The sequence below is a fragment of the Solea senegalensis genome, linkage group LG11 (assembly GCF_019176455.1).
Source record: "Solea senegalensis isolate Sse05_10M linkage group LG11, IFAPA_SoseM_1, whole genome shotgun sequence".
NCBI lineage: Eukaryota > Metazoa > Chordata > Actinopteri > Pleuronectiformes > Soleidae > Solea > Solea senegalensis.
In genome coordinates, this window is record NC_058031.1 from 23,369,240 (window position 1) to 23,396,236 (window position 26,997).

Consider the following 26,997-nt stretch of genomic DNA (forward strand, 5'->3'; position numbering starts at 1 on the left):
GTAAGACAGAACATGTGTGTGCTGATGTCTTCACTCCTGAAAACAGGACATGTTCTCTTCTGTCAAACAGCATCAATATTTAAGATGATGAAAATAAATTTGACAGAAGATTCTTCATCACTTTCACTTTCATAAAGAGAAACCAACAAACCTTTAAAGTGAAAGAACAAGAGAAAAATGTTTCAAAGTTAAATCTGTTCCTCATTTTAATCAAAGTGATAATGAAGATGATTCAGTTGAATCCTCTGCTGCCCCCTACAGGTTCAGAAGATTGTTTACACTCATTTTCCAGCTTTTATATTATTGTTGTTGTTTTCTACACTTTCCTTCACAATCATCACAGTTATTCTAGAATGACTCCGTCTATCAGAATACAACAATATCACATAAAGACAACAATATCACATAAATACAACAATATCACATAAATATAACAATATCACATAAATACAACAATATCACATACATACAACAATATCACATAAAGAAAACAATATCACATAAAGACAACAATATCACACATATAACCCATTGCTTTTTGTCACATTTTGGGCGACATACTAACCTTTGACTTTTTGTCACATTTTTTTGACATACTAACCTATGACTTTTTGACTGATTTTGGGCGACATACTATACTATGACTTTTTCGACTGATTTTTTGACAACATACTATAGTATGACTTTTTTGTCTTATTTTGGACGACATACTAACCTTTCACTTTTTTGACAGATTTTGCACGACATACTATACCAAGACTTTTTTCACAGATTTTTGACGACATACTATAGTATGACATTTTTGACAGATTTTGGATGACATACTATAGTATGACATTTTTATTTTATTTTGGACGACATACTATAGTCACACGGTGGTGTAGTGGTTCGATCCCCGGTTGGAACAAGGGCCTTTCTGCATGGAGTTTGCATGTTCTCCCCATTTGTGCGTGGGTTCTCTCCAGGTTCTCCAGCTTGCTCCCACATTCCAAAATCCTTTCGCCTATCGCCCGATGTAGAGATTGTCACAGCACCCCCCACGACCCTCTGGTGGAGGATAAAGCGGTAGATGATGACTGACTGACTATACTTTGACATTTTTAACTGATTTTGGACGACATACTATACTATGACTTTTTTGTCACATTTTGGACTACATACTATACTATGACTGTTTTTTGATATGTCTTGAACACACAATCTCTTACTTAGCAGACCAGTATCTTATCATCTGCACCACTGGGGACAACATATATGTCCAGACAGCTTGTCGTAATCACATTTTGGTCATCATACTATACTATGAGTTTTTTTGAGTGATTTTGGGCGACATACTATACTATGACTTTTTTGACCGATTTTGGGTGACATACTGTACGATGACTTTTTTGACCGATTTTGGATGACATAGTATATACTATGACCTCTTTGTCACATTTTGGACGACATACTAACCAATGACTTTTTTGTAAAACTAAGAAAACACATCTTTTAAATCCATTATTGAACCATGTTTGTGTTTCTTTGTCTGTCGGTGTTCGTGTGCAGTTGTAGATGACATTTATGAGGACGTCCAGAGACTGGAGGACCACGGATCCAGCAAGTGGAGCTCCAGCGAGTTTGACAGCTACGATGACGCGTCTGACAGTGAGGCCGTTCATCCAGCTCACACAAGCAGCACCAAGGTCAGACATTTGCTTTAAAATTGCAGAATATCTTTACACAGAATATCCTTAGTTTGTGGATAAAAAGGGAGCATTTCAATGTGTCATTGAGAGGTTTTTGTACACACATTTCACCATTTTCTGACATTTTATAGACCAAACAACTAATGTGATTGATTGAGAAAATAGTGACAGATCTGTCAATAATAAACAGTAATCATTAGTCGCTGGCATACAGGAGCACTGACAGCATTTTGAAGAGGTTGAATGATGTAACAGTTGTTTTTTTTTGAGTCAGACTTTTCCTGATTTAGTTGCAGTTCCTAGTTTTCTGTTGTATTTGTAAAAAAAAACAAATTAAAGTGAAGTAATTCAAAACTGAAGACCAAAAAATTGCTTCTTTGCAATTATAAGAACAGGGCTGTTGAGGAACTTTCTTTTCTTTTTTAAAATGATATTGTTGAATATAAGTTAATAAATATAAAACTGCATGGAAAAAAGAAGAACAGAAAGTAAATTTGTTTGTGAAAAAAAATTCTTAGATAAGAATATTGACCTAAAAAAAGCTGTTTTGGGGAAAAACCAAAGTACGTTTATAGGCGACATACAAGGTGAATGAAACCTGATTTGATAAAAGGAGGAAGTGGATTATTTTTGGTAGTCTCTCGCTCAGTCAGCACTTCTGTCTTCTGTTTCAACATGTGTTTCTGTGGTTGGACTTCCCCAACCAACAGCTCATGTATCAACAGTTTTGCAAACGACACTGTAGATGGTATATGGAGTGTAGGTGATATGGAGTCATTACAAATCAACAGGAATATAAAAAACGGAAGATTTCCCTGTGTTTTCGTGAGGATTTTGAGACAAATGTGTGTGAAAATGATTCAGCTTTAAATATGAGGTAGGTGTTTTCTATGTATGTATCTATCTAGCTATCTACGTTTTGACACATGAAATACTGAGATTTGGGTCTTATTTTTAAGGTAAGACTAACCTTGGACATAAATGCATTGAGATAAATAAGTGGTGTATGAATAATAAACCAACTTCAACTACAAGACGCTTGATTTTAAAGAGGAGATTCAACGTTATAGATATTATTTTGAGCAGAGTGGAATAATTTGGTGTTTTAAACCGGTTTTAATAAAATACATCTATGTAAATGTTGTAAATTAATTTGAGGTTTTGTAATTGTCCATTAAACATTTGAACTGTAACCAGGTTTGAATTAACATGTTTATTGAAAGAATTTCATATTTGCCTGCACATGATTTGGGCAGAATCACCTTTGTCTGAGTCTAATCCAGGCAGGTTTTCCAGACGTTGGCCAGTAATTATGTTAACAATGTTCCTGTGTGGTCTTGATCTGGCAGCTGCCTGCAGACGTGCTCAACCTGAAGCTGAAGCTGAAGCAGCGCTGTGCTGTCACCAGGAAGGAGCTGGCGGTGCATTTGAGTCCACACCATGTTTCTTACATCAGGCAGAGCTGCGACAACAAGGTATGGATCTGGCAAAATGTCCCATAATTTGTTGTTGTTGCTGTATTTGTGACCAGCAATACATTATTTTTATACTGTATCCTTTGTACAAAGGGAGCGTTTGTGTGTATACAGCAGCAGGGCAGGGGTGAGCGGGGATAGGAAGTTTTTATCCCATCAAACTGCTGAACGACTGCATGTTTTGAACTCTAGAATTCAATTCTAAAACTTTTTTGGGCGCTTCTTTGTTTTCATACTCCAACTCCAACCACTTCCTGTGTGCAGGAATGTCACCGGGTGACACAAGATCTACAAACTGCGATACTTGGAATGATCCGACCGTGGACGTATGACTGTGCTGTGTTTTCCAGGTGCAGCAGATCGTGAAAGCAGCCAGGAGCGGTACAAAGGATGGTCTAGAAAAGACAAAACTGGCCATGATTCGCAAAGTATCGTTCCTGCAGAGGAAAGACTCCACAGGTACAGAAAGTGGAAGTAGAAAAAAAAACACGTAAAACCTTCAATGTTGAGTGTGTGGCGGTCTCTTTCACCACAGAGGCTGCAGAAGTTAAGTATTGTTCTTACTCACAAGTGACGGAATTTACAGCCGTTCAGAAAACTGTGTCTGTGGTTTAAGAGAGAGAACAATTCATCCATTAACCACCGGAGGTCATTTGTTTCATCTGTGATTCCCCGTTGTTTCAATGACGTGTGATAGAATAAAAATGAAGAACGTACACTGTGAATGTGAAGTAAAAATGTGCTTATGAATGGGTGAATATAGGAGTACAGATTATGGAGACTTTGTCCACACATTTGGCTCAAGCCTTTGGATTTCGTGAAAGACTTTCTGTCGATGTTTTCAAGGGCAGTTTGACAAAAATTCTTTAGAAAGAGGATGAACACGATGAGGCACACTTGGTCTGGTTTTTGTTTCACTTGCATTTTGTACAAACTGTAAATCCCACATGATTCTACTCTCTCCCACATTTACGATTCTGGACCACAGGTGCCCACGTACGGAAGCGCATTGCATTCACTTGAAAAAAAAAGTTGTATTGAGTCATTTATTTCTGATTTACAGAATGTTTTTTTCTTCTGAGTTTAGAGAGCATTTGAAACAATAAATACATTCATTCCTTTATTGAGAGCTCGGTTTAATGGTAACAGCATGCACGGCTTGTTTAGTTTCATCAAGTTCAATCAAGCGAGAGTTCGAAGTATCACAAATGAAAAAAAAAAAAAACTATAAAAAAAAAAAATAAATGACTCAGAAAAAACAGATAAATCAAGTTTTAGTCTGTGTGAATGAAGAGGTTGTGTTTTTTTAAATCCACAGGTGAAGGAACGGACAATGCCGGTTATGTGGATGTAACTGTGTGTGAGATTAAACATCCTCCGGCTCAACTCTGCCCCACGCCAGAGGGACTGAGCAGTCAGCAGGTGTGTGTGTGTGTGTGTGTGTGTGTTCACAATAAATGGACAAGGTCATCGTAGAGGACCAGCTCATGTTATGTTATCCCTCATTATCCGATACATTTATCAGTTCTAGTTTAATCTGTGTAATAAGATCTCATGTTGATGTCCAAGGGTTGGTTTATTTGAACTACTCCTTTACACTGAGCTGAAACAGATTTAGTCTCCACTCTTTTTCTAAACAGAGAGAGAAGCTTGAAGTTTGTTTGTGTTCTCCTTCAGGTCGTCAGACGTCTCATCCTCAGCTCCATCGTACAGAGTGAGAGCAGCTACTTGAACTCTCTCAAGAGAATTCTTCAGGTGAGTCGCATCTCTTCTCAGGTAACGGGACCATCGCCGTGACAGGAGAGGATTTGCTTCTTTGGTAGAAAGATGAGAGGCTTGAAAAAGGTTTTCACTTTTTTAATCAGTCCTTATTTTCCAGCTTTCTTGTCAAATGACATCTTAAACTAAAAAGTTTAAAGAACACACAGCGTAGACATTGAATTGTCTGGGTTTCCGTCTTCAACGTTACACATTCACAAACTCAAAGCAGCAATAACTCCAGGATATCAAAAGGACAAATATTGTCAAATGAAATGACAGTGAAATGATGAAATACAGTGCTCTCACGTGAGGTAATATTGCAGTTACACAACAGCCTTCAGAAGCAAGATAGCAAATCATAATATGTGTTTAAATTCTCACATGAATGACTCAAAAATAGTGACAACAAAAACAAGTTTGGGGATACACTTTATAACATGTCAGCTATGCAACTTAAACAATTCATGATTACTTCTTCAGTAAGTGCATAGGTGCACAAACCTGCTATTAACATATGCACTCATTCCACCAAACGGACCGACACCTGCATCACTTGCTCCCCAAAACCACAACAAACTTGCAGCAAACTTTCACTCATAGGCGCTTAAACAAAGGGCGTGAACAGAGGCACATAAGGGGGGGCTGAACGTCTGTTTCCTGGTAACATCCTGCTCTCGGGCAGAACTCTTTTGCATCTTGACCACTCTGCATGATAAATTCACAAAGACAACTTGGTGAACTCTCGACCTCTTCATTTCTTCTCTATGGAAGCCCAAAGAAAGGTAAAACTTAGTAAGTTGAACAAAGAAAGTCGAAATTATGAGATAAAAGGTTGAAATTATGAGATCAAATGTCGAAATTATGAGATAAAAAGTCGAAATTATGAGACTGTCAAACTTAAACTAGATCAAGATCATGAAATCAAATAACTTTAAAAAATCTAATCAAATCAGTAATTTTGCAGAGCACACAACAGTGGTGCAGACAAATAAAAAAAAGATTGTGTACCTTGGGACCAATATCAATATTAAAAGACACAAAACCTATATTCATTGATTATGGAAATAATGCCTGTCATGCCAATCAATATGAGCTTCAGTATATTAGAGTGACCTGTCTTTGTTTTGCAGGAGTATCATAAACCTCTACTGGAGCCAAAGAACAGTGTCCTAAACATCAAGAAGGTGCGTCAGATCTTTTTCCGTGTGCAGGAGATCCATCAGTGTCACTCGATGTTCCAGATCGCCCTGGCGTCCCGGATGGCTGAGTGGGATCGCAGCGAGAAGATTGGAGACCTGTTTGTTGCCTCGGTCAGTTTTTAATCTACATTTTCTATTTTGATTTCAAAAGTGAAGCTTGAATGTAAGTCTTACTTCTCACTTGATTTATAGTCAGTAAACATTCATTCAACATATCTTCAGTCGAGCTGTTTTTCCTTCGCTGTGATTGTAAAGCACTTTGGCTCAACTGCTTCTTCCTCGGCCAATTCTCTATTTTTTTAATTTATTATTATTATTTTTTAATTTATTATTATCATGTTTCTCCAAACTTTCTCAATAAATGATCATTATGAAAGAAGGATTTACTGCCCAGCGGTTGTCATGTATGTCTTCACTGACCAACGCAAATTCTGTCCCAAGTTTAGTACAAAGACAAAATCTTTGATGTATCAATACTGTGTAGAGAGGGGGACCAAGGTTGCACAGAGGACTTATTGTAAGAATTAAAGTAAGAATTACCAGTTACAGCTGGTCTATAGTGAGTTTCTAGGTTTGCATCTAGGAATGTGTATGTTGCTAATAAAGTTTTCCCTTACAGCTGTGAATATTAGAATGCACATTATTCAATTTAACAACCAAAATCTGACGCTACACTCTTTTCTCCCACAGTTTTCAAAGTCCATGGTGCTGAACGTGTACAGTGACTACATCAACAACTTCACCAACGCCATGGCACTGATCAAGAGAGCCTGCATGTCTAAACCTGCATTTCTGGACTTTCTTAAGGTGTTTAGATTTAAGCTGTGTAGCCATCACTTATGGAAGTCCATTTCCACCAGAAAAAAACTTAGCTATTTTTAGCTAATTATGAGATAAAATGTCGAAATTATGTGATAAAAGTCATAATTATGAGATGAAAAGTCAAAATTGTGAGATAAAAGTCAAAATGATGAGATAAAATGTCATAATTATGAGATAAAAAGTTGAAATTCTGAGATAAAATGTCGAAATTATAAGATAAAAAGTCAATTATGAGATAAAAATGTGAAATTATGTGAAACAAAGTCATAATTATGAGATAAAAAGTCATAATTATGAGATAAAAAGTCGAAATTATGAGATAAAATGCCACAATTATGAGATAAAAAGTCAAAATTATGGGTTAAAATGTCATAATTATGAGATAAAAAGTCATAATTATCAGATAAAAAGTCATAATTATCAGATAAAAAGTCATAATTATGAGATACTTCTGCAAAATATTCATTAATAATCGGTAGAGCTAGGTGAAAAAATGTATACCTTATATTATGTGTGAAATATACCTTGTATATCACAGTATTTTTCAAAGCATATGTATTTTCCATGTGACTTTCAGAAGAAGCAGGCTTCCAGCTCAGACAGAATCACGTTGTATGGCCTCATGGTGAAACCCATCCAGCGCTTCCCTCAGTTCATCCTGCTCCTGCAGGTACGACATCGATGTGCCACATTGACGTCCTTTTAACGCTCTGTAAATGACCTCGTTCTCTGTCACCTTCAGGACATGCTGAAGAACACGCCCGTCTCCCACGTTGACCGTTTGCCCCTGCAGCTCGCTCTCACCGAGCTGGAGACTCTGGCCGAGAAGCTCAACGACCAGAAGCGTCTGGCTGATCAGGAGGCTGAGATCCAGCAGTTAGCTCTCGGTGTCGGGGGACGCAACTTCACCAAGGTCATCGCACCCATGAATTATTGGCTGATAACTGATTTTCACTGATTTCATTGAAGAGTCTGATTCTGAAGCGTCTGTTGACTGTCATGAGTAAGAACAATGCTATGCAATGTTGAAAAATGAATTGGGGCTGCAAGGATTAATGGATTATTGATTGATATCCAAATTGAACCCAAACTACTAGAGAATGTTTTTTTCCAAAACATTGGTAAAAGATTGGGTTGGGATCAACAGCTGGACTGAGCGAGATGTTTTTTAAATTTTTAAATTTGAGGAAACTGAGTAAAAGTTATGATTCATTTTCTATCCCATTTTTAGTAGCGATATAAAGTAGCAATAAGTGTGGAGAAGTCACAAAATAGACTTTTGTTCATAAAAATAAGCCAAGTAAACTCAAATTTCACAAATTCAATCCGATTTTAAACATTTTGAGAACTCAGGTGTGTTTGTATATTTGGTGAAAATGAGTAAATTTCATCAGATTGTCTAGATTGTGCTGAAAAAAGGATATAAGACGCTCTATGTTGCACATTCTTATAGCCTCTGTATATACTGTACTTTTGTGATGGAAAAAAGCAGAAATTCTTTTTTTTTCTCTCATAAGTTGTTTATAGATTGAATTAGAAAAGTAGATTGTAGTAGTTAAAAAGTTGAAAAAAAAGTGAAACAAGAGAACTGTTATTATTCACTATTTCCTGTTGGTGCAAAAAGAAATCTCCATAAACCTGTCCAGTAAATTTGGTTAATTTGGTTAATGGAACTATTTTGGTGATGTTACGAGAGAACAGATTACCTCATAACCTAAATGGGTTGGAACCATTTTAAAAATGTAGCATAACTAATAGTTTGTTCTATAAACTCATTTACTGACCTGTGTATTACAGTCAGTAAGAGTGTAATGTAATCACCGTGTGTCTTCATGGACTGTTGGAAGCTGGTGTTAATGAAGCTGAATGACTGTGTGTTTGCAGCTGCTGAACTCAGAGCACAGGCAACTGATTCACTGTGAACTGCTGACTGAAACAGTTTACGGGGACAAAGGCCAAGTCCTCAAATCAAAGGAGCGAAAACTCTTTCTGCTCAGTGACACCCTGATCTGTGCCAACATCAACCTGAAGTGAGTTTTCTTCTCCTCTGTGAGGCATCGGCTGTGATGACGATGATATTTGCTCAAATAAATCCTCAGGGTTGGGCTTAAGTATTTGATTATTCTCTTGATAATATAAAGTAAACAACACAAATGGTTTTTTGAACAATGATTTCATTTATAAATACAAATCTTTCCACTCCAAGGATGTGGTGCATCTATTACCACAAGGTGGCAACAGCAAACATTTAGTTTGTGGACTTCATTAGTGGTGATATTTACTAGGTGTCTTGAATGCATCTTACGGCTATCCAAATTATCTCATGTTAGTTCCACTGATTTGAGGAGTTTGAGTACTTTTTGTCACTGGAAGAAACAGTCAAGTGAAGTGAAAATGCTTTTTCTAAACCCCACAGCTGTGTCAAGTACATGTTTTTCATACTTATTAATATATTAATATGGGAATTAGGTATTTCTGTACTGTAAGCATTGGTAGTGAATGGATCTTGATACTTTTGGAGCAGTGGACACCTGTGAGAGTTTTCATCCTTAGACAAAACATGTATTTTTTGTAATTTATTTAGAAAGGAGCAATAATAATAATAATAATAATAATATTAAACATTAACCTGATATAAAACAAGGAGAGTTGAATTGTACCAGTATTTAGCAAATTACTGCTATTTACCACCCGTAGGTAGATAGACCAATAAATATATAACATAACAAAATGTGAATAGAATAAAAAGATACTGTACTAAATTATATTTTTGTCCAGCAGAGGTCACCCTGACATCAACAGCTTGGTCTCAGCTGGTCCTAAGTACTCAGTGAAGTGGTGTGTCCCTCTGATGGAGACACAGGTAGTGGAGGTGGGACACAACATGCATGACAGGGACGGGGACAGGGACGTCCCAGCGAGACGCCATAGCTCCATATCCAGCACCAACGGTACATCCACAGCTCACACATGTGCCTCTTACACCAAACACACACTCACACATTTAGGTCCAGATTAACAGATGTGCAGATGTGTATGCAGCTGTGACGGATGTTAGGTGATGTTATTCTGAGATGATGTGTCTCTATTTAATTCAGTCTCACCTCATTCAGTCAGTGCATGGATAAATTAACCCTAACCCTAGTATTGTTGGGTGGATTCTTTTTGGATAGAAAGTGCGATGTGACACTCGTGTGTTTCAGATAACATGTTCCTGGGTCCGCCCAGACTCTACCAAGAGCTGGAGGAGCTGCACCATGATCTAGCTGTGGTGGAGGAAGTCTCTCTGCTGGTGGGAACCCTCAGTGGAACCTACCAGGTAATAACTGTGCTTCATTTATGAAAGAAATAACAGTTTGAAGCGAACATTACAGTGAAAGCACGTCAAGCTATAAACGTACCTGCATAACATTGTCTCTGTCAGAGCCGTTGTTTGGGTTTGATCATTTGAGTTTATCTGGAACATAAATTTACCAAATATCTTAACTTAACTGCCACTGCACTCCATTAATAGTTAGTTCAAATAGTTTGTTTTCTGTCTTTCCCACTTGTGTATCTGGCAGAATCTGAACACCACTGTATCACAGGACTGGTGTCTGGCTCTGCATAGACTTATCCGCCTGAAGGAGGAGGAGATCCAGAACGCCAACAAGTCTCACCTCCATCTGTCTGTACCAGGCAAACCTGACAGGTGAGAGTCTGGAGGTTAATATAATAAGACGCTGCGGGCCTCAAAACAGGGACAGCACTGGTTTTTGTGGGCAGAAGTTCATTCAGTTTTGTCTGTAGGTCTGGTCATCCAGTGAGCATCAGGGTGGTCTTCAACACTCCCAGCCCTCTAAGTAAGATCTTCTGGGTGAACCGACTTCACCTCGCCAAGATAGCACAGAGTAAGAGCATTTTAATGCATCCCAAGAACGTAAATGTATGCACGTATGATAAGAATTATGATGATAATGTAATTCTGTGTGTGTGTGTGTGTTCAGGGCAGGAGAACAATCCCGGGTGGGAGTGTGCTGAAGAGGACGAGAAGACAAAAGCTCCATTTACTTTCCCACTGCTGACATGCAAACTTCCTGCTCTCTCCTCCAAAACACACACACGGAAGGTGAGAGCTGCTCTGCTTGATAGATACAGTATGTGTGAAATATTCCTTTAAAAAGGCAGAATATGGGAACTGTGCATGGGCTTCAGTGGTAAAACCCAATGTGTTTGCACTGGACTACAGAGCAGCTTTTTCCATGAATATGTATTTTAATGTCCCTTTTTCTTTAACCCTAACCCTACATGTGTGAAGATGAACTCCTGTACCCTTCATACTAACATGTGTTTTCTGCTTATGTAGCTGAATGCAGCTCTTCATAGTCCATTTCAGTCGAGCCTGCTTGGTTTCTGCACAGCCACCACAACATTACCACAGGGTTATCTCTGGGTGAGAGGTTTTTATTGAACCTACTCTATCATTCTTAGACAGGCTAACCATATTCTTATTATCCTACGTATTGTCGTGATGAGCCGTGTGTCACCTCTGTGTTTTTCCTTGATGTTCAGGTAGCTGGTGGAGGATCCAACCATGGCCATGTGGAGATCTTCTCTCTGAACAGAGTCACTCCTCGTCTGGTCAAGACCATCCCACTGAGGACCTCGGTCTTGTGTCTGGAGTATGTGAGGGAGCCAGTGGTCCACACAGAGGAGGAGGCTGACAAGTCACAGAGTTCTGCCAAGATAGGAAACATTATTTGTGCCGGCCTGCAGGACGGCAGGTCAGTCATTTTTACAAAAAACATTGCTCATTCATTTTTATTATATTATATAATATATAATATATATTATATTAGTAAATAACTGCTCTATTGAACACACACATAATTCCCTTTTTCTGAAAGCCACTGCTCCATCATAGCTGAGCCAGCAAACAATCAATGATCCCCATTCAATAACAGGAGATAATATTCCTTTGTGGGAGGAATGTGCGGAAGACTACAAATCTAGTGACACCATTTAAACAAGGTCCACACAGCTGATACATTATTATTATTATATTATTATTATCATCATTATTATTATCGGCTTCTCTCTCTCACAGCGGATCCACATATTTGATATTGCCAGACGTTGCTTATGCCAGATACCCTTCTTGTCACAACCCTCCCATTTATCCAGGCCTGGGACTGGCACCAGGAGGATGCCTGACTGGATGTGACCCCCTGTGACTGGGGACAACCCTCCAATTCCCTTTCCACTAGACCATTGGCTGTCCCATTGTATGGCTATTTAAAGCTGACAAACCAAAAAAAAGCAAAATTCAAATTTATTTTTGTTGACCTCTCATTGCCCACCTGCAGTACCTTCTTAGCCCAACAGGGGACCACAGCCCACACTTTGTGACTCAATGGCTAATTTGACATGGACGTCGCATGTTAACGAACATCAGCTTTTAGGGAACCGTGAGGGAAACTGTTAACGCCAGCCTTTACAGTAAACTAGGCCGACCACAGCTAGGTCTAACTCTGCACTCAACGCAGAGATCCATCATCACATTTTACTCATAGAATGACAGGAAAGTGTTCCTTTCAGTGTCCCGTGTCTCCTTATTGTTGCAGCATCAAAGTGTACAGCAGCCTGGATACGGCGGTCCAGTGCCAGCTGACCTTGGCGAACCCTGACAGCTCTCCAGTCCTCTGCCTTAAACATCTACTGTCCAAGCTCTTCGCCGGACTCCACAATGGCACAATAGCTGTGTACCAGAGAAAGCCTGGAGGTAAAACACCTGATGCATCAGTGTCACAGTTACATTTGATTCACTATGGTCCTCAAAAATGACACTCGAGTAGTCGCCTCAGGACTGGTGCTAAAGCGTGAACTGTTGTTCCTCATAGAGAGACTTTGGGACCTGGGCTCTTGCAGCCTGGTGCCTCTGGGCTCTGAGCCGGTCTGCTGTCTGCTGTCAGTTGAACACACTGTATGGGCCAGTTGTGCCAACCGAGTCACTGCCATCGAAGCTTCCTCCCTGCACACACAGGTATGCTCGTGTAAATGTTTCAGGGATTAGACACTCGTGAAAAAGTGTGTAGAAACAGGAAGAAAAACATCCCTGTCTTAAAACAGTTAAACTGTTATATATGTATATTTATTTATTTATTTTGTACAATGAAGGAAATGTATAGCTACATATGCTGCGACATGCAACATATTATGTTAATTTAAAGAAATACTTCACTGATTTGCATTTAGCTTTGTATTTAGCCCTATTCTAGAAATACAAAGCTAAATGCAAATTTGTGAAGTATTCCTTTTAATTAAAAAAGAAACTAAACAACATGTGTTTGGGTGCAGGGAAAAACGTTTTTTCAGCCGAAGCACTCTGATATATCATCAAAAAGTCCAATATCGTGCATCCCTCGGAGAAACGCCTTTAAATTACAGTTCAATGGCGTGATTGGCAAAAGAAAATGGATGAGGACATCTCAATTAACTTTAATGGATAATAGCAAACACACCTACACATTTATTAAGCCAAAATCTAATTTCTTATGACATAAGTCGACAGAACTCTCTGCCTCTCACTGTTCCACAGAGTTTTGAAGCCCACTCTGACCCAGGCTGCAGCGTTAGCCACATGGCTCGTTTAGGGGGAGGAGTTTGGATGGCCTTCACCAAAAGCTCGTCCATCCACCTGTTCCACATAGAGACTTTAGAGCCACTGCAAGAAGTCAACATCTCCACACGCACCGCCCATCTACCACCAGGTACGTCCAAACGAGCGATTAACACAGAGTCAGATGCTTCTAGATAGTCACTATTTATTCTAGTCTGATTTTCTCTCTACATGTTTGTAAAGTCTTTTGACTTTATTGCCCTGAATACTGAAATCAAACAAATGTAAAAGGCCTTCACAATTGGTCATTTCAAATGAGGACAATAATTAGCACTGTGCTTGTTTTACATGGTTGGTATTGACTCTGGTTGTCTCTCTGTGTCTCAGGTCAAGTTTGTGTCTCCAGCTTACTGATCTGTAAGGGCCTGCTGTGGGCGGGCACCAGTCAGGGCATCATCATAACCTTCCCCGTATCCACCCTGGAGGGAATCCCTAAGATTAATGGTAAAGTACCACGACAAGTTTACTGCATATTATCCTTTACCTAAGGCATAAACAATGTCAAGGTTGCAATAACTCACTCATGCTGCAGTACCATAGTAATATCCTAATATTAGCATCAAAGACCTGCAACTGATCCGATTTTGTGTGACTCTATCCTCCAGGTAAAGGCACGACATCTGTGAATGCTCACTGTGGTCCGGTTGACTTCCTGGTGTCGGCATCCAGCACGCTGATCTCTGACTTGCTCAGACAAGACTCTACCCTCAACAGCAGTGAAGTGGGTATGAACGGAGATGGAGGGCAAGATGGGCGGCTCAAAGAGCATGTGAAAGGAGATGAAAGAGGGCATAGCCGGAAGGACAGCAGTTACCTCCTGGACTCAGGAGATCATCCGCCACGGGAACAGAAGCCAAAGCAACTCTTGCTGCAGTACAGCCTCTACTCCACCTGCCAGCTCCCTGGTAAGCTGCTGTCAGCTCAGTCCGAACAGGAGATCTCGAGGACACCACCGGAGTCACTCGAGCACAGCCTGGAGGACAGCTCCATCTATGAAGTGATCGAGGACCCCGGTGTGTGGGTGAGGGGTCAGCCGGTGGAGCGGGGAGAGGAGGGGGAGGTCAGGCACAGCAGAGGCACCTCAACCGCCATCTTCTCTGGTGGCAGAGGATACCGCAGGATAGGAGTGACGGCCTCTGAAGACACTTGCTCAGACTCGACTGAAAACACACTGCTGGTGTGGCAACTCCCTTTAACTTTCAGCCAGTGATAGAATATGTCTGGAGTCAAGGACCCAGCAGGAAGAACGATAACTAGATTGTGTTACAGTCTCCTGCATCCAGCCGAACTCTAAACCAAGATATACCAAGACTGTTTACCTCTTTTACAGGTGCGAACTCTTCACTGATAAAACACTTGGGTGTCATCTGCGTAGCAATCGACATTTATGTGGTGATTTCTGTACATTTTGCCTAAAAAATATTGTATTTAAGCTGAGAAGTATAACTTCTAACTATAGACTGTGTGTATATAAAGACGGCATTTTGACTGATAACAGTACCTTTACTCGGGTGTGGGCTGTGCCCGATGTCTGTGTCAGTGAGGTACGTAACGTGACGAAAATGAAAAGGTCAACGCTAGTTATTTTGCTACTATTCTATATACTATTACTATAAAAAAAAAACTCACTGTACTTTACCAAACCGAACTGTTCCACTTGATGGGAAAACGGCTTAAAATGAAGGGAAATATTCTGGATACAGGAGTTGCCATCTCACAGAACCTGTTTTTTATAGCGCTGTGCAACTAATACAAATGTTTGACTCATCCCAGCCACACATATGGAGAAATGAATTATACTAAATCAAAAAATAAACAGAAATGAGGTCCCACAGATGACCATGGATGACGCCATGACAACCACAGCCACCAGGGTCAGATTGAAAAGCTTGGGCACTGTCATGTCATTGATTCTTGTATCAATCGCCTAGCCTAGTCTCGGCACCAACCTTAACCGTGCCGTGCCGTGGTGAGGCGAGTCCAGACAAGGCGAGCTGGGACCATAATGGAAAAGGGCTATAAATTGACCCCAGCCACAGGGGGCCACATCCAGTGTACTCCTAGTCCCAAGCCCAGATAAAGGGGAGGGTTGCTTCAGGAAGGACATCCAGCGTAAATACCTTTGCCACATCAAATATCTGTTTCATCCGCTATAGTGAATAATAAAACAAACAATCAGTAAAAGCAAACACTCTAATGGTAACGTGATCATGCTTCTCTAGGATTAATGACCACTCCAAGAACCTGATTCTCTTCTTCTTCATATAATGAATCGCATGATCTCTGTTGGTACATAATGTATGAAACTGTATGAGTGGACAGAAGGCTGTTTTACACCATTCACTCAGAACAAATAATGAATAATATATTACTTTGGTATAATTATATTGTGTCGCCTGGTGGTATTTAACTTTCTTTTTATGGACTGAAATAAACAGTAGAGTTGTATAAATCTAGTTCTAAAATAGACCAGAGATCTTGATTCCACAGATGGCTCAGGCTCATCAGACCTGATGATGAATCTCATCATCATCTAAACATGTGTTCTTAATGTAAACAGCTGCTGACCTCTTGATGGCTTCTCTCAAGTTGCATCAGTTATGCGGAAAATAAACATGTTTCACCTCAATCCCCGCCCCCAGCAGCAATGGCCTGAAAAGACGGATAAAAGTCAGTTGACTGCACAGACAGAGAGTGTGAGAGAGAGAGAGAGAGAGAGAGAGAGAGAGCCCTGCTGTAATCCTTTACCCTGAGCAGCAGAGCGAGGCAGTGTCAGCGTGAAGGATGGTCAGGGAAACGCTGCTGTGATGAAGATGTGAGCAGCAGAATCCATCAAGATGACAGCTCTGCTCAGCCTCTGCTTCCTCCTCCTCCTCCTCCTCCTCCTCTCTGCTCGTCCAACAGTCGGTGAGTGTCCACGATGTCCATCCCACGATGACCCACACTGTGAATGAAGTGCAGAGCAGGGCAGCGTGGAAAGTTCAGCGTGGAAACAGTTACGGGACAGTGACAGATGTGATTTTGTGTTTTAGTTTTTGTTGAGAAGTGAGACTGTATGCTTGTGTTAGGATTCTATTTTATTAATAGTTCATTTGAAAGGTGATGATTTATGACGCTAACGAGACTATATCATTATATCTACATCATTGTTTCCAAAACTTTCTACATGGGGGACCAGACCACTTTTTAAACTATTGTGACCCAAACCACAAATTATGCATAACGTAGTGACTCATTTACACCTATGTTGTTTTGAATTTGTTAAACAAATCAATTTTCAAGAGATATTTGGTAAATTAATTACATATAAGACATATAACACTATCTCACACGATCCACAGTCTGTGGGTCCTGAGTTTTGTAGATTGCTCTGTTGCATGAATTTTTCCTGACTTCATTCATTTTTCTTAAAATACGTGGACGAGGGATGACCTTTAACCCTTTTCCTTGGTCGTCTAAGAAAATCTAATCGTCTCCAACTGGACTTTATTTGGAACTTCAGTTAAGAGGAGTCGTCATGCAGTGTTTGAACTTCAATACTAAACCATGTCACAACAACTAAGTCTATTCTGTTCACTGATAGAAACTGAGCTGTGGCTAAAAATGCATTTAAATTTGTTTTCAAATTTCTTCCCTAAATCCAACGTGTGAGCTAAAGTATGGTAATCGATCATTGCAACTAATATGTAGTTTGCTTGGTAAAGTGTTGTAGAGGTGTGGAAAACAGACACTGTGATAAATGATGCAACTGAAGAAGGTTTAAGTCTCTTCACATCAAACTGAATATAACGGTTTATTGCAAGGGGCTGGATTATGAACGACAGCTTAGAGCTGTCTTTATAGCACAAGGTTTACCAGGGGTGGTGGTGCCGATGTTCACATTTTGAATTTAATTTAGATATTTGTATATATAAGTTATTGCTCATCGCTTATTCATAACTGGAACAGAAGAATAAACCTTTGTGTTGTTCTCTGACACAAAGCAATTTCTTTATATGCCAAATTAAATTCAGTGAGCGCTAGCAGCTGCTAGGAAACGGAAAGAAAAGGTGACAGAAATAAATATTCTGAGCATTCAACGTGGAGCACATAAACCACTGACCTCCTTAGAACCCTTAGAACCCGAGCTTTATTAAATGCCTGGCATCACAACGGCGGAGAACAGCTAAGTTACCTAATGCCGTTTCACCTTCAAACATTGTCTGACTTTTGACTCGTATTGCTCAAGGTAATCTGTTCTTTAAAATGATTAAATGCTCGTCCCTGCACCACAAAGTGCACGGATGTTAATCCCACGGCTGAAATCACAGATGTTCCGTCTATGATCTTAGAAGCTCCTGTCTAGAGTTTAGATTATGAATGCTGCAAAACACAGATCTGAGGCAGCAGCAGCAGCAGACGCCGCAAGCCTTTCCACTGAGAGCAAAGGAGGAGTCTGCGGGAGTCTGAGGAGATGTGCTCCTCACGCACATAGACCAGCGTTTTATGACTAAAAAAAACATGTGAAAGTGTTGTTTAATAATGACATTTGTCCCTCAGAGGGCCCTTCTGTCAGGGGTGTGAAAGTCACATGACCTGGGGCCCATCCAGTCTGCTCAAGAGGGGGTCGGTCTAGAGAAGAAATTGGGGGGAAAAAAACATCTGCTCAGTAGGGAGTGGGCAATATGAGTTTAAAAATATTCCATCATGATACTGTAATAAAGATATTCGTGATGATATTTCACAGTATTTCAAAGTAAAAGTGTTTGTTTCCACATGCAATGATGCACCCCTTCACAATAAAAACACATCTATGACGCGAAAGAAATCGAATATCGAAAAGAGACAGAAATCGAATCAAATTAAATTAAATAATGAATTACATCATAACACAAGCGATATGGACTATGAGTGTGTGATGAGCATAAACACGTTTTAATTGTGCACACTTACACAAAAATACAAACAAATACAAAAATGTGTGCAAAATAAATGTATAAATATCAAACAGAGACATGAATGAAGTAAATTAAATAATGAACACAACATAACATTAAACACAATCATATACAGTATATTGTAAAAGTGTACATACTAATAATATTATTATTATTATTATTTTAATTGCAGTAAACAAGGTTTGTTTTGCCATGTTTTCATTATAACCTGATATTGAGTGAAGTACTCGTAGGGGGCCACGCGTTTGAAACCTCTGGTTTAAGTGATTAATCCAAAATTGATTATAGAGCGATGAACTGATTATGTAACTGATTATATATAGCCCTCTCTAAAAGGCTAAGCTGTTGAATTGTCCTTTCTGTTGGTCAAAGTAAGTCGGACCACGACGAGTGGCCAAACCTTAATGAAATATATACACAATGCTGTTTCTCTTAATCTCAATCCCAAAATATGCTTCACTTCACTTCAGTGATTGCTGTCGACAACAGGCAGGACATAATGAATCAAGTGGACTTCATGGTTATTCTGATATGTGTTAATCTCCGTGTGTGTGTGTGTGGAGAGAGAGAACAGAGATTGGCAAATGGGTTTGCTCTGTGAATGAAAAAGCTGGAGCGAGGATTAAGAGGGGAAAAACATGGGGAAAATAATCTGTGGACGCGGTTGACGCCCCTGCAGCGCAGGCCAGTGTTAGAGGAGGTCAGGCTGACCGTGATAACAGAGGACACCGCAGTGTCTCAGTCATTCCGCTCGTGGACATTATAAGACAAACACACACACACACACACACACCTGCTGCACTTGCTCCTGGGCAGATTTGTGTCTCTGTCCCTTTAAAGCGACAGGACACGTGCACACGCACACAGATATAAATATAATGTCCCACTGTGTGAAAAGACAGCATGTGAAATTATACCATGTGTAAAATCTGACACAGTTCGACAGACCATAATCTGAGAATCACATGTGCTTGTATCACATACATATTTACATGTGAAATTATACTAAATCCCACACGGTGATCATTAGTAATGTGACTGTAAAAATAAAATATCGTCTTATTTCTAATGCAATTCCCAGTGTAGTAACAACAATAATATACATTATCATCAAAGTAATACCTTCACATTAAAATGCTTTAATAATAACCATATTACATAATAAAATGAGGCTGTTACTTGGTGATCGCTAAGGAAAGAACATGCTATTAGCATAATATTACTTCATTATGATAAAAATGATCACCAAACTATTACTATATTGTTTATTTACTGCAATAATCAGTGTAATATATTTGAAACCCAATATTATGTAATACTTTGTGTCTCACAAAATGTGTTGTATATACGATTGTATACAGAGTATTTTTAATCACATATACAATATTATATATATATATACGACTCAAATACAATATTTTGTCTAAACTCCACATGGCCCTACGGGAATTTGTCACAGTAATTGTTTGATGTTGCTTAGCAACAAGTCATGTTTATGAATGTCTCTCTTCTGCGTGTTCATCCATGTGCTTTGTGTGTGTGTGTGTTTTGTGGGTCAGTCGTCGCACGTTTGTGCACTTGAAGACTTTGCATTAATTGCATTAACCCGCTGAATCCCAGTGGTCACAGCACATCAACGCGTAACTCTCGGCCCGGGTGTAAATACTGTTGCATATGGGGATTAGAATAAGTGAGCAGAGAGCTGTGAGCTGCCTGTGTGTGAGGGTCAGGGTCAGCTTTTAGCCATAAAGTCCATATTAAAAATGTTTCTGGAGCATTTCAAGGAAAAATCCACACAGCAAACGCTTGATCCAACATTATTCAAACGTTAATCCGCTCTTTTTTATTTCTTGTTGTATAATTTTAAGGTTTCAAAGTCATCACATTACACATTGTCTGACAAAATCATATTATATGTACCATATGATGCTGCTTTATTAGGGACATGAGTTCTATGGCTTTGCCGTTCCATAATAAAGAAATAGTTGATGTTTTCACACACATTTCCCTTATATCAGCTTCACAGATACAACTAGAACTTAAAAATTAACTGTGTTTTAATCCAGTTTCACTGGTCAGCACATGTTGTTTGTCTGTTTCCAGGTGCAATCTGAATCTGTTCCTGTAAAGTTCTGGATGTTTTCTGACCTTTGTCGTGTTCCCGTGTTACCTTTGCTCTGAGACATTGTCTAAAAAAAAAACCTGCAACAATAACAAAACAAAAAACGCTCTCCCTTTGCTGCGAGGCACAGCTGTTCAGATCCTCATTTTCCTAGAAAAATAAAATGACATCATCTTCACCAGTGTCTGCAGAATACAGCTGTTATTTTTAAGTTTTGTCACTGGATACTCACAGATAAAATCTCACAATATTGCCAAATACGTATAGATACATATATGTTACCTGCTATATTAGGTCTTAAAATCTATCATACATGGGGAAGAGGAAAGGAATTGGGCTTCTAACTGGGAGATTGTTGGTTCAAATCTCAGGACGGATTGCCTCTGAGCAAGGCACCCAATCCCCATTGCTCCCCAGATGCAGATAAGTGCTGTCCACTTGTGTGTGTTCACTACTGGTGTGTGAAAAGACTGGGTTGAATTCACATTTCTGACTTTAACATTATTTTACAGTAATTTACAACTTAATTTTAAAACACAAATAACGGCCCACTAGGGCTGCTATAGTTCACTTTAAAAAAAAAAAGAGTAAAGTATCAAATGACTAAGAACTCATTCAGAATAGTGTCCTTGTCCTTTCTGTTTGGCAGGTTATTTAACCGTTTCCACTGAACCTCTTCCTCCCGTCGTCATCGGAGACACAGTCACTCTCAAGTGCAACTTCCAGACCGACGGCAAACTCCGAGAGATTGTGTGGTTTCAGGTGAGCATGCAAATTCTATGCATGTGTTGGAACTGTATATTTCAACATCTTGTCTACGTTTGTTCTTGACTGAGGGTAGCGTTTGTGGGCGGGGACAATTAGCATTCATCCCGCCCAGGGCCGGCTCTACCTAATTTTGTGCCCTAGGCGAGATTGCTCTCCGGTGCCCCACCCCCTGCTCTGACCCTGAGGTCACCCGTCATGTGATTCAGCAGCACCACATTTTAGGAACATTATTGTTTATTCATTTGTTAATATTTATTATTTTCAAGAGAGAACATCCAAATGAGGGCGACTGGGAATAGAAAATCATTTTTATTTTCATTGTTTTTATTTTCATTGTTTTTGCGCCTCGCGGCGCCCCTCCAGCAGATGGCGCTCTAGGCGACCACCTATATCGCCTATGCCAAGAGCCGGCCCTGATCCCGCCAAACAAGATAATTCACTAGAGTTAAAGTTGGCTTCTATTGTCCGCTACAATTTGACGCTAATATACGATAAATCTCACCGGCTCAGGTGATGGAAGGAGGCGGTGCCAAGCAGAAGATTTTCACCTATGATGCAATTTACAACACTAGCCACTCCCACATGGAGGACAGCCGCAGAGAGGAAGACCTGGTCTACCAGTCAACTGTGCGGTAAGACGAGCCTCTACTACATGACATCCACATATCACTCAATTCCATCAGGGTCAGAGTTGTTCAGCATTAACAGTTGGCAAATCTACTCTGTTTTTCTACGGACAGGGTTCCTGAGGTCCAGATGGAAGATGACGGACTGTACGAGTGTCATGTCGGGATCTATGACAAAACTTCCAGAGACAAAGTCTTTCTAGCCTCTGGCAGCATCACCCTCACTGTCATTGGTATGTGTTCCAGGGTTGGAAGAAGATGAACATTTGAAAGTTTATAATTCAAGGTTTCACAGTGTACACTTTTTTATTACCTATGCAGTTATTATACAAATACTCATCAGTTAGAAGTTATAAAAGTACACACCTTTTAAAGAGAGAACAGTCAAAGCTGAGCACAATTAAATCATAAAGTTAAGAATATTGAGAACATACTTTACTTGTCTCTGCTGTTGTTTTTTTCTGCAGTACCTCCCAACTCAATCTCTCTGGTAGCAGCTAACGCTCAAGCTCCTTTCAGCCGCTACGAGGCCCAGAACTTCACTCTGGTTTGCGTGGTCACTGGAGCAAAGCCAGCTCCCGTGGTGAGATAGAGCTTTTTATTCTTTGTCTTTTTGGGCGAGGAAGGGACGCTTCATAATCCTCCCATTCGTCACTCGTCTAGCGCTTGATCCTCCACATGGGAGTCGCGGGTCACTGGAGCCTATCCCAGCAGACATACTGTAGGGTGAAAGGCGGGGTACAGCCTGGACAGGTCGGACAGTCCGTTACAAAGCAATCATATATGAAGATATACCATTTACTTTCAAATTCACACCTACAGGCATTTTAGAGTGTTCAATAAACCTATCCATGTTTTCAGGACTGTGGGTGAAGATAAACTCCAGACAGAATGGCCCTCGATCAAACCAGGATTTGAACGAGGGACCTTCTTGCTGTGAGGCAACAGTGCTAGCGACTACGCCGGTGTGTGGACCTCAATATGATTAAAGTAACTAAATTCTTTCAATCAAATTCTGCTGCAGACAAAAAAATCCAATGTCTTCAATCGATGCTTGCTGCAGACTCAAGTCTGAAAAAGCTATTTAGAGCTTTGAGCCGTGTCCTCTGTGACCTTTTTCCAAAATCTATTAGTGATTAATATGAAGGGGTTACATGGATGTGTGTATATGCACTGTATATACTAGAGAAGACTTAGCCTGGCAAGCCTGCCCCCTGGAAAACTACTACAAGCACATTTGTTGACAAAGTTTCCTTCACATTGCATACGTCATGTGGTTTATTGGTTGGATTGGTTGTGGGTCTATCCAACTGCATACAGAGGCATTTTGATTTAGTTCTGGAAGCAGTAACTTCCCTTTCCAGACTCAAAGTGGAGTGTTAGCCATGCTAGAGAAGGTTTAACGTCCAAAAACCCAACAACAACACATCGTGAAGTTGGCATCGCTTTAGCTAAGTTAGCAATCCTTGCTATAAAGTCAGCCATGACACACACAACTATGTGATAGAAAATTAGAAAATGTTCTTCCACTGTTTTTGTTGAGCTCACCTAGCTTTGTCTCTAACTTCCAGGTGCACTTTAAAAGGGACGGTGAGCTTATAGATGTGCTGCCATCTTCCCAGAATTTCTCCTCAGTGGAAGTCCAAAAAAAGAAACCAAGTCAAGAAAAGAAACAGGGTCAACGCAAGATGGGGAACTGGATTTCTGAGGTTCCCACCAGTCAAGACCTTGATGACACTAAACTCCAAAAGTCCATGTCCCTGCTGAAAGAAGAGGGGAAACTGGCTCAGCTGGGCCAAGATGGCCCAGACGTTGGCTCGGAACAGGCTCAGGAGCAGGGGTCAGAGTCCGACCCCGAGCCGACCACTGAAACGATCCCTGAAACGGTGGTGAGCCGAGAGTTTCCCCGCTGGGTCCAGAGCAGTGACCCACTCTACTACTTCCAGCACCGGCAGCAGCCGGCAGGCGATGGCACCATGGAGGTGAGAGCCATGCTGACCTGGAGGCTCAACCCTCAGCTGGACAACGATGCTCTGTTCAGCTGCGAGGTCAGCCACCCTGCGTTGTCCATGCCCATGCAGGCTGAGGTCACACTGGGTGAGTCATTCTGCTAAATTTACAGAATTGTTTCCAATCTCAATAATTATGTCCGCAGTACAACTTCCCACAGGTCAAAATGTGTTGATAAAGCACGTTTCTGTTGCTTTTTCACTATACAATTCTAGCTTCAAGTGAGCTGAGCCAATACTATGCAATACAATACGTCCTAAGTGACGTCAACAGACAGAGAGACTAATCTCCAACATTTAGCGTGGAAATGTGTCCGGTCATGCAGGAAGTATTGTTCTGTGAACAAATCTTTTTAATCAACTGACTCAAATGATTCAGTTACACTGAAAAACAACCGCTTTGCTCGTCACCAGTTTGTGTGTTTGTGCCGCGTATGAAATGACATCATAGCAGTCGTCGTGCAGCCGTACTATGACAACCCCGTCGACGGAAAATGACGTGACTGAAACCAAAACCGGGTACAGTCGAGCCGGGTACAACTGCGAGAACTGTATAATGGAAAAGCACCATGACGCAACCAAAGTGCTGTACATAATCACATCAATAAAACAGCAGCAGACAATAGAAATACCATATTATATTGCACCACCTGCGAAACACACAACACAATAACAGACAGACACAAAGTAGATTTTTAGACAATTTAAAAGTCTCAAGAGGGTCTGGGCATATATAATCCATTCCAGCAACCTTAGCAGCTCTCTGGTATGTTGAAATGCAATTGCGCAAAATTGAAAGTGAGACGTGGAGCTCGTCTTTTTCCCCGTTTTCTCTCGGTACTTCGACACGCGCGTCGGAGAGCAGTCATAGTCTGCCATGGTGATTCACAGTTTAGCAGCCAGACACGACACATAAATGTCTGGCTCATTAAAAAAATGCCCATCAAAGAACAGACTGCAGCTAGAAATTCAAGGTTACAAAGAATCAAATGGGGGCAAATAAACCACTGATTCATTAAATCAAAATGAAGTGGGAACAGTAAACAGTGACTAAGTCAGACTGAGCCTTCAGCTGGTTTATAGTTACATGAAGAGGTGTTGGACGTGTAGAGAATCTCTTCGGAGCAGTTGGATAGAACCTAGAAATGTTTTCTGTTATTCATATATATATATACAGTAGTGTTGTCTCATTGTCCAAAAACTGTCCAATGTGCGCGTGTATTTTTCAACCAGCTGCTCCACGAGGACCAAAACTATCCATGAGTCCCAGCAGGGCCAAGGTGGGAGACACGGTGTACATCACAGTCCAGGACTACCAGCTGGGACCGTCGGCAGTGAGTTTCACACAGACACAGTGAAATATCACCAGTGTGTCGTTACAATTTCAAGGATATGATTTTTTTAAGGTACTCTACTTACCGCTGTTTGAGCTCTGTCCTCCTGGTCAGCAATATTGATTTCTTTACCTGACGGTTGTAACTGTGTAGAATGTAGTAACTTTGCAGGGCTCTGATCTATGTGAGCCGCACATGAATCGGTACAATCTCTATCTTGTAAGAGTCTTCATTCTGGTTTCTCCTCTGCAGAGCGAGGTCTTCCCTGAGCCCATGTTCACCTGGACCATGGTCGGGGGACGCCTGCTGGACGGCCGAGAGGAGCATCGCGGTAGACAGCTCGTCCTGGACAGAGTCCCCGCCGATCTCAATGGCTCCATGTTCCGCTGCATGGCCCAGAATCCTCTGGGCTCCACGGACACTCACACCCGCCTCATTTTGTTTGGTGGGTTTGTTTGTGGAAGCATTTTGACCTCAGAATTTATCATTTTGTCCAGTGTGCAGCCAGTCGATGCTGTATTCATGTTGTGTTGTTTTTGCAGAGAACCCAAGATTGAAGAAACAACTGATCGGTAGGTCTATGCCGCCGTTAACGTTATTAACTTTTTACATGTATGTCATAGCAAAAAATGTGTAATCCCTTTGTTATTTGTGCAGCTACGGACGTGGGGATTAGCCAGTGTTCCCTGACGTTAACGTCCATGCTGCCGCTGCTGTGCTTTGTCAGTGAGCTGACGTGACTCAAGACTCTGCTGCTGCTGCTGCTCCACTCAGCACCTGCACCGACATCTACCTGTGGCAACAGCTCTTCGATAACAGGCCCATCCCACTTACAGTATCTCCATCCTGCTGTTAGCAGCAACAGGAATATTTAAGGAGCAGGACGACCTGAACGCGAGACATGAACAGATCTTGTACAACATGTCTCTGACTGAAAAGGAAGTTTCTGGATGTAGAGTGCATATGTACACAATTTTTGTCTTCAAAAAACCCTGTTGACCATGTCAGGACCAAAGTTAGGTCCAGGATTGTTTGGGCCTTTATTTTGGCTTTCCTTCATCACAAACTCCCAAAGACAGCATCCTTATAATATTCCTTTTCAATTATTTTTACTTGGGGACCAAAATCGTGTCTATTGAACTGAAGCAGGACCAGCTTTATGAACCGTGAAGCTACGTCGAGATCAGCGTTTCCTGCTTTAAAATGATGGAGCTCTAATTTGGGGCTGGAAAGCTCCAAATAATTTTTACCGTTTAAGGTCAGCATGGATTTCCACTTACAACATTTTGCTGACAACTGTATTTATATGAAATAAATAAATAAAATAATTGTTCAAACTCAACATTATTTCTTGTGGCATGTTGCATGGAAGAAATATTCAAAAAAGTTTAGCCTACTAAAATAAAACCTGGCTATAAAAGAAAATATAAATGAAGAAATAAAAAGTTACACTTCAATGTTTATACTTTATGTTTATACTCTCAATGGCTTTTACAAAAAGAAATTAATTTACCAAATGTTCCCATTATATTCTCATTGGAATATACAGTATGTTGTTTATTATTAATATTTATTTCAAACAACCACACTTTTTGTGA

At 40.4% G+C, this 26,997-nt stretch overlaps 2 protein-coding genes across 6 annotated transcripts; both read left to right on the forward strand.

Annotated features, from left to right (window-relative positions):
• Window positions 1-1,501: 1,501 nt before the first annotated feature.
• LOC122777449 (rho guanine nucleotide exchange factor 10-like protein) lies at window positions 1,502-15,435 on the forward strand. 5 transcript variants are annotated; one of them, XM_044038705.1, is made up of 23 exons: window positions 2,396-2,565; window positions 3,038-3,163; window positions 3,428-3,622; window positions 4,482-4,585; window positions 4,841-4,918; window positions 6,055-6,234; window positions 6,814-6,930; window positions 7,523-7,615; window positions 7,688-7,858; window positions 8,830-8,975; window positions 9,724-9,896; window positions 10,149-10,264; window positions 10,509-10,636; window positions 10,735-10,835; window positions 10,932-11,053; window positions 11,291-11,377; window positions 11,497-11,708; window positions 12,549-12,706; window positions 12,825-12,967; window positions 13,523-13,694; window positions 13,931-14,047; window positions 14,209-14,834; window positions 14,904-15,435. In XM_044038705.1, exons 3-22 carry the CDS (start codon window positions 3,580-3,582, stop codon window positions 14,811-14,813), a joined length of 3,066 nt encoding a protein of 1,021 aa, XP_043894640.1. In that variant the 5' UTR covers window positions 2,396-2,565; window positions 3,038-3,163; window positions 3,428-3,579; the 3' UTR covers window positions 14,814-14,834; window positions 14,904-15,435. The 5 variants fall into 5 exon arrangements, with proteins under 5 accessions (XP_043894643.1, XP_043894640.1, XP_043894639.1 ...); XM_044038708.1 differs by lacking the exon at window positions 2,396-2,565 and adding an exon at window positions 1,502-1,685 and having other exon boundaries at window positions 3,514-3,622; window positions 14,209-15,435; XM_044038704.1 differs by having other exon boundaries at window positions 14,209-15,435.
• A 196-nt stretch (window positions 15,436-15,631) lies between these two features.
• Window positions 15,632-26,741, forward strand: LOC122777450 (immunoglobulin superfamily member 21-like). Its single transcript, XM_044038709.1, has 10 exons — window positions 15,632-16,510; window positions 21,312-21,424; window positions 21,941-22,062; window positions 22,171-22,289; window positions 22,524-22,639; window positions 23,628-24,153; window positions 25,299-25,399; window positions 25,652-25,844; window positions 25,942-25,971; window positions 26,057-26,741. Exons 1-10 carry the CDS (start codon window positions 16,441-16,443, stop codon window positions 26,137-26,139), a joined length of 1,473 nt encoding a protein of 490 aa, XP_043894644.1. The 5' UTR covers window positions 15,632-16,440; the 3' UTR covers window positions 26,140-26,741.
• The last annotated feature ends 256 nt before the right edge of the window (window positions 26,742-26,997 follow it).